Source organism: Tupaia chinensis, unplaced genomic scaffold (assembly GCF_000334495.1).
Source record: "Tupaia chinensis unplaced genomic scaffold, TupChi_1.0 Scaffold000565_1, whole genome shotgun sequence".
Classification (NCBI taxonomy): Eukaryota; Metazoa; Chordata; class Mammalia; order Scandentia; family Tupaiidae; genus Tupaia; species Tupaia belangeri.
The window spans coordinates 1,700,848-1,709,307 of NW_006160078.1; the positions used below are offsets into that span (position 1 = coordinate 1,700,848).

Sequence of the window (8,460 nt, forward strand, 5' to 3'; positions counted from 1 at the left end):
CTCTTTCCCGGCTTAAGGTTTCCCAAGGGGGTAAGGACCCTGTGCCCTGACTCCAACATTACATCCCTCTGACTATTGTTTCCAACATGTTCTTAATGTGCACTGCTTAAAAAGCTGGAACAACTCACTTTATTGGATCTGCCAGATGAAGGGAAGGAGCAAAACTGTTGACTCTATCTTAGGTGACACTCAGGGGAATGGAGGGTCTCATGAACAGTTCTGTAGGACAATTAAGCAGACTATTGCTCTACTGTGAAATTACCTTATCTGCTGTATTCATTTTTTTTGACCACTCTGTCCTTTAAGCCACTTTGCAGAGCTGATATTATCTAGCCATCACATATACACAGCACATCTGCGGGGAATTAGTATGCAGAGCTGGAAGGCGCTTGTGTATTCACGTAGTGATGACCTTAGAGATACTCAAACACCACTTGCCGTGTCATCAAGCCTGTGGTTTTGCCTTTTGAGCCCAAGGACTAGAGCATACAAAATCTACATAGAGCTGTACACATACTTTTAAGAAGAAGTTATTTTGCACTCCATCACCAGGTGACCAACTTAGAAAACAGAAAGTGAAAAATTCAATTGTTCATCTGGATGCTTTCTTTTGTGACATTGGATGTAGAAAATATGCAGAAAGAGTATCTGGATGATGAATGGATTTTCCTCCCTTACCTATTTTATTAAAATGTTACATTGGCAGGAAAAGTAACACATGGAGTATACCAGAAAGAACAAATCCATCAAGGCTCAAGGCTCTGATTCTCACTCACTGTATGACCTTGGGTAAATTATTTTATGGCTCTGGGCTTTATTTTATGTATTTATAAAAATTTTAAGAAACGGTCCTGGTAGTTCCTTTCAGACCAAGTGTTACCAGATTCTGTAAAATATAGCATTGTTTACTGCTCATATGTTATATTCCCTACCGTAGTTCCTAAGATAAAGATGGTTTTACTTTCATAACACTTATTATACCATAGGAGAATTGTACCCAAGATGTTAAATATCAGGTTCTTTTAGTTCACGCTTCATTCTTCTAAATGATGACTGTAATTCTATCAGTCTATTTGTGCAAAAAAGGAAGTGACTATACAGACACAATGAAGTGGAAAGATGAGTAATTATCAAGTGAATTAAATCCACTTTACACTCCCCTTTCCTTTTTTCAAAGATAATTGCCTTAACACTCTGATACTACTTTGTCTATGCAGACTGGCTACAATGCCTGATGTGACAGCAAGCTGTTAGCTTTCCCGAGTGGAAGGAACACCTTCTCGTGCATGTCATTTACTTGTTAGTTCACTATGCCACTTGGAAATAGCCCACATGGAGCAATTGTTGTCACTGTGTGGTTCCCCAGACAAGCAGCAACATCACCACCTTAATAGAAATGCAGATCCTCAGGTTCCACTCCTCATTCAGCAAATCAATACCTCTAGCGAGTAGGGCCCAGTACTCTGTATTTTAATAAGACTTCCAGGTTACAGCAGGTTATAGGACTGGTGGATGGTGTAATGGTTACATCACTGGACTCTCATGTAGTCGGCCATGGTTCTAGTCTCAGACCTGGTGGCTTAAAACTCACACCACACACGTGTGCGTGTGTGTGTGTGTGTGTGTCCAGAATCCCAAGAGGACATTGGAGGAGAAGGGATTGCAGCATGGCCATCCCCGCCCAGGGGATGATTTCTCTCACTTTCTGTCTCTCTGTCTCTCTCTGTCTCTCCAGGAACGCACAAACCTTAAAGCAAAAATCTCAAAAAAAAAAAAAGATTAACTAAGACTTCCAGATTATTCTGGACATTGTGTTTCAGAATCTCTAGCATAGTATTTGGAGTCTAGCTTTGCTTCTTACTATGTGAGCTTTACACAGTTATTTTGCCTTTTAGGGAATCAGTGTCCTTATCTATCCATTGGAAGCTCTAGGAATAAAATAAGAATGTCCTTCCAGGTCTAACTCCAAAGTGTATCTCCAGCCTCTCCATTGCCTTTCCTCCTTTGAGTCCTAGCACCAACATCTGACACCAGGTATTGGTTACAGCCATCTAAACGGTCATCCTGCGTCTGCTCTTGGTTCTCTATTTACCACAAAGCAACCAGAGTGGCCATGTAAAAGCATGGCTCAGATTAAAATGCTCCAACATTCAACAAAATGCGAATTCTGTGCCTGACTTAAACAAGATACCGCAGAGTCCGCCATCTTGCTCACTGCGGTTTAGTTACACTAGTTTCCTTGCTGCATCTCAATCCTGTAAAGTCGTTCTCTGCCTCAGGGCCTTTGCACTTCCTCACTGTCTCTCATGAGTTCACTTCCCCTTGAAAGCTTGGCTCATGCTCATCCTTCAGGTGTCAGCTCAGAAAACAATTCTCTGCCAGTTCTTCCCTACCTTCTCTTATGAAGACTTTCCCTTGTTCACAGGTCCTAGCATATCAGCCCTAATTGTTTTCTTTGTACATCTGATCACAATATAAAATTTTCAGGTTCATTTATTTGCTTCGTAGGACATTGTCTGTTAGATTCCCATAACATGTCAGGTCCTTGAGGGAAGAGACTTTACACTCATGTCCTACTGTCTGAGAGTGCCCGCCACGTGGTAGGCAATGACAAAGTATTTACTGAACAAGTGAATAATGTATTAAAGTCATTTTGGAAAATTTCTGTCTTTAGTAACAAAGATTTATAGCATTTTACTTCTGGAAATATACAGATCAATTTTTAGGAAGTTTTTCATGCTGGTAAATGACTGGAAAAGCAGATTAAAACTAGACTACACTAGCCAGGTATAAGTCATGGAAAATAAATTGGGTAGATGGGGTAAGATAAAAGTTCTATGTCTGAACTTGTATCAGTTCTTCACAAATACAAACATGTTAACGTGTTTAGGTTGTTAACATGTTAGCCTAAAGACACTGCCATAGTGGGGACACATCAAACAGGAATAGGCATTTCCATCTTTCTGACACAGGGAGGAGAGGAGCAATGGAATCAATCAGAAGGCCTTTGGAAGAAAAATAAATGATTTTAATACAAGAAGGAAAAAAAATTGTCCTTTTCTCTAGCCAGAGTAGGAGTTAGCACATTTTTGGCTGTTTACATGGAGAATTGATGAATAGAATGCAACAACTTGGAACCAAAAAAAAAAAAAAAAAAGCAGGTCTCTAAGCTCACAATCATGGTCTATGATCCCCAAACAGAGCACACCTTGATGTAATAAGAAATTGTCTTGTCAACAAAGACAGAATGTTCACAGATAAGTGACTGGGGTCTACTTTCCTCCATACTGTGATCTATACAGTGATTTTGTTTGTTTGTTTGTTTTGTTATTTGTTAAAGGGCACATGTGCCTGCCAGAGACAGAGAGAGGGAGGGAGACACAGAGAGAAACTGAGAAGTCATCCCCCAAGAGGGATGGCCTTGCCACAATCCCTTCTTTTCCATTCTTCACTTGGGATTTTGGACATTCACACACATGTGCCTAGTGTATTGTTTTAAAGCCACCAGGTCAGGATTCAAACCACACAGTCAGCCATATGAGTTCCAGCAACGTAACCTCCACACCACCTGCTGGCCCTACGGTGATTTTTCATTCTAATAATTCATTTAAATTGGAGGTCTAGGCAGCTAGATGTCAGGAAAATAGCATTGGGAAAGCCCATATCCTACTCCCCCAAAAACCACCGTCCCCCCCCCCAAAAAAAAGACAGGAGAAAAATAAATGACAGCCAGGTACTAGGTACTTATGTATAATTAAGCTCTCCTAGGACAATGAAAACAGTGAGCCTATTTCTGTGTCACTTTATGCTCATTGAAGATAAACACAGGAATGGATAAAGATACAATAGCCAAATGCTATGAAAGTCTACTGATCTGACAAATTTCTAACACCAAGGTGGTTGGCAACTGAAGTAAAGCCAAGTTATCTTCAGAAAGCAGGCACGTTTCATCCTACTCAACCATGCACAGTGACAGAGAACTCCTCTCACAGGGAAACACTGTGAGAACCTGATTTTCATCTCTGGAGCAGGATTCCTGACAAAACATTTCATGGCACTGGGGGCCAGTGACAAAGCTGATTCTCTACAACAGTAACCATCGATTACTCTATTTCCAGTGCAGGAAAACTCTAACCCAATAGAAAGCACTACCCCAAACCCAGGTTACAGAAAATTCCATACCTTTTTAGCTTTGACAGTAGGTATGTCACTTAAAAGAAAATCACGAAGGTGAAAATGATTTTATTCGATGAGTCAAGCAACTCAAATGATATTGAGGAACATTAAATTGAAAAGTCTATTCAACTAAGAAGAAAGAGAAAACACTAGCCATTTACTGGATTATTTTCAGCATGTCCCTACCTGACCTATAAAAGGTAATCACTATACTGGTGAGAAAAATGAGCTGCAAACAGTTAAAAATATACAAGTATTGCATCTAACTGAATACATCTGCAATCCTCAGTCTAAAGTATTTCCAGTCAGTTAAACTGTTATCTTTGGCTTTCCAACCAATTTAATAAGACAGCAACTACCTTAGTTTAAGGAAGGGCAATAATTGGCTCAGTTGCAGTGGTACCACAGTAGCACCGTGCTCTGCAGTGCTGCAGGTCATTTGGAGATCAGGGTTTGGTTCCTGGGTCAACCTGGGCCTGTTGGGTATGCATGTACATATGTCCCCAAGATTCTAGCTGCCTGAAAATTATAAGGGAGAACTGAGGTGAGAACCTATTAAAGGTTCTTGTCTTTCACTCTACTGGGGAAGAAATATGTAAATACACCCCACCCCACCCCCCTCCACAAACACAAGACCAAAGATTAAATATCAAGTCTATCATTCAGCATGAGTAGAGTCAGTCCTTTCTTCTTCTTTTTTTTTTTTTTTTTGGAGAGGTTTCTGCTATAGGGCACATGTGCTCGCCAGACAGAGACATAGAGACAGAAAGCGAGAAATCACCCTCCGGGGTGTGTGTGGGGGATGGTCACGCCGTAATCCCTTCTCCTCTTCTCTTCTTTCGGGATCTTGGGCATACACGCACACGAGCCCGGAGTGAGTTCTAAGCCACCAGGTCCGGGATGCGAACCGTGGTCGACTACGTGGGAGTCCAGCAACATAGCCATTACACTAACTGCTGGTTCCCAGTCTTTTAATATTCTTGAAGAAAGATGAACAATTAAAGAGTATAGATTTATTAAAACTGCTGCAAAGCTTATCATGTGAAGTACTTTCTAGAATGTTCTGTGCTAACCTGCCACATAACCTGCATTAGGGGTATGTGAGTCCAAAATGCTGAGGTCATATGGGGGTGGACACTGCAGGCTGGCTGATATTGGAAAATGCCACCTAGTTTCCAGTCAAGCATTTAAAACATTTTCTATGATTATTGAACATAATTCTTTTTTTTTTAAGAGAGATTTTTGCTATAGGACATATGTGCTTGCCAGAGAGAGAGAGTCAGAGAGATAGAAAGCAAGAAATTATTCCCCCTGCAGGGGTGATGGCTGCACTGCAGTCCCTTCTCCATTCCCCTCTGGATTTTGGGCATGCACGCACAAGTGCCTGGCCTGATTTTAAGCTGCCAGGTCCAGGACTCGAACAGCAGTTGACTATGTGGGAGTCCAGTGACGTAATCATTATGCCATCTGGGGGTCCTCTGAACATAATTTTCTGGCCATATCTTAAAAGCAAATTTCTTTGGAAGAGTTGATGAAATAAATGTTATACATTTGTGTGATATCAGTTGTTGCAAAAGTTAAGAACATTTAGAGTATTTCTACAACTTGTCCCTACAGAACTACTTTTTTCATTTTAATATGCATTGTTGTTGATTTAAGCCATCCTTGAATAATTGTCAATCTAAAACATTTATTTTCTATACCACAGAAAGATAGGATTTAGGCATGTTCCAATTTGGCAGCATTTAATTTGCTTTCAAAAGGCCTATGCAGTGAAAACTTTTTCTGGATTTCAAATCAATACGCTAACAGGGTTTCCAAGATAGGCTCAATAATGACCATGTGCTAGAGGTTTTACATGTATATTATGTTTGGATCAATGCGATGATTTGACTGAAATAGGAGCAGCTGCACATGAAAAGTCTTTGGGGTGAGAGAGATTTGTCACGCTCCACTTTGATAAGAACTAAATTTGGACAGTGTACGTTTTTAAATGTTCATGGTACCACATGAAATTGCTACCAAATAGAAGCAATTACAAAAGATTAACAGTAGTCCCAAATCAAAACGAGAATAAAAATAGAGCATAAAATTTTGTTTTTTTTTTTTAAGAAAAAATAAATCCAAAGCAGGAATAACAAAATATTTCCTACGCTAGGTTTCCAGCTTGATGGGAAGAGGAAAAATAGGCACCTTCGCACGTATATTCACACAAACATCCATCTTCCACACACATCAACCTAATTTCTTCCTCTCACTCCATCAACATCCTTGTTCCCCACCCTCACTTTCCACACTGAGAATCACCCAGTGAATGCTAATAACGTGGCAAGCCAAAAGTTTTTACACAGTTCTGTTCTGCACAATCCTTCCCCCAAAAAGCCCAATGCAAATCGCCCAGCTTAGGATTTTAATATGAAGACATTCTATAGTACTCTACATGATAAAGGGAACCACAAACTTACCGTAAAAAGTCAATTGTCCCCTTGCTACATTTTTCCCTCTGGAATTTTCAGCCACACATTCATATAAACCAGCATCCTCCTGCTGGAAATTGGGGATTTCAAGAATTCCATTCGACTTGTGTCTTCTGGCTTTCCTTGCTATAGGTTTGCCATCAGCTCTTCGCCAGATAATAGTTGGTACTGGACTGAGAGCAAGAATAAAAAGGCATGGCTCAAATTAGAGAAAGCAGTATCTTGTATTTGAACCTATGCTGCTAACAACACCTTCCTTCTTGGTTCTTAACATATAAACTCCTAAGTCAGTGTTTCCAAACTTCATTCACGCCTGTATTACTGTTAGGATTTTAACTAAATCTCTATCTTGAGCATTTTTTTTACTCAGTGTTTTAACTAAAATCAAATAACCTTTCTTAACCTTAAATAAGGTAATCTGGCACCTATGCAATATTGTCATTGAAATAAACAGGTTTGGTTATGATATTATGTTTTTTATAATACATGTGTTTTTCTAAATCCTAGGTATGAAAATATAAATGTTCATGAGCATTTGTGGTAGATTAGAGATGGCTGCAAATTCTTTGACGTTCCTCCCATCAAAATATCTATGCCCTTCCCCTTCAATTTGGTAGGATCCAAATTTGACTGCTTGACTTATAAACTACAGCAAAAGTGATCTCATGTCAGCTTCCAGGCTCAGATGTTAAGAAACTAGAAGCCTCTGTCTTCTGTCTCTTGAAACACTCTATACAGGAGCCCTGAGGCACCCTAAGAGAAGTCTAAATACCCTGAGACTACCATGTAGAAGAGGTCCTAAATAAGGCTTCCCAATGAATTTCTTAGCCCTCAGCATCTCCCCCTGCCAATGTCCCCATCAAGACAGAAGAAATGTGTGTGTGAGACTCTTCTGCACTTTCTGCACCAGCTCATTGGTCAATTCAGAGACCTCAGTGGTGCCACAGAGAGCAAAAGAATCATTCAGCCATGTCCTGCCCGAATTCCTGACCCACAAATTGTGAGATATAATAAAATGCTGATTGTATCTTCTAAGTTTGTTATGCACCCGCAGATACCAGAAACACCATATTTAAAAAATCTTATGCACCAACAATGCAACTGTACTTCTTTGAGGAAAATCCAAATAATGAACAAGTAAGAGTAGAAATGAAATAATAAAATATCTGCAACACAACTTAATTGGTGACATAGAAAAGGGTTCATTGTTTTGGACAATATTAATTCCTCTTGCTATCATTTACATATTATAGAAGTCCATTTGGAGGGTGGTTTGGGGAAGCATTACTTAAAATAGTGACATAAAGAAAGAAGCAATTGGTGGTCTTTATGTATCCTCAAGGCGTCTATCATTGTACTGCCATAACTGTTAAAATACATCTTAAATTGCAAGGAGGGTATCATTGAGTCTGAAATTCAATGACTTAGTGAGCTAACCACAGCTTTTAAGATTGTGGCTTCCTAGCGGGGGATATAATTATTTACTTATTTACTTTCCACAAAAACCACTCACAGAGAAGTAATTAGACTAAAGACTTGCTAATCTTCTCTGGGAAACCTGAGATGGTATTTAAAAAATTAGAGCTATCAACTCTACTATATTTGTTTTAGAAGACTTTAAGTTCATTAGAGAGACACTAACTCAAAATGCATAAAAGGCTCTATCAAAAGTACATTATGAGCATCTTTACATTTGAGGAGATAGACACTGGATTTAAAAATAACTGCACTTAGATATAGTATTTCTGCTCTTAAGTGGGTGATGATGATGTAGCCCGCAGCTGGAGATGTTCACAAACATTTCCCT

At 39.5% G+C, this 8,460-nt stretch overlaps 1 protein-coding gene across 1 annotated transcript in view; it reads right to left on the reverse strand.

Moving 5' to 3' along the window:
- CNTN4 (contactin 4) overlaps positions 1-8,460 on the reverse strand; it is a 252,313-nt gene that overhangs the window by 213,655 nt on the left and 30,198 nt on the right. The window contains exon 3 of the mRNA XM_006157939.3: positions 6,642-6,826. Within this exon, the coding sequence (XP_006158001.1) occupies positions 6,642-6,826 (185 nt within the window). The remainder of the gene's footprint in view (positions 1-6,641; positions 6,827-8,460) is intronic.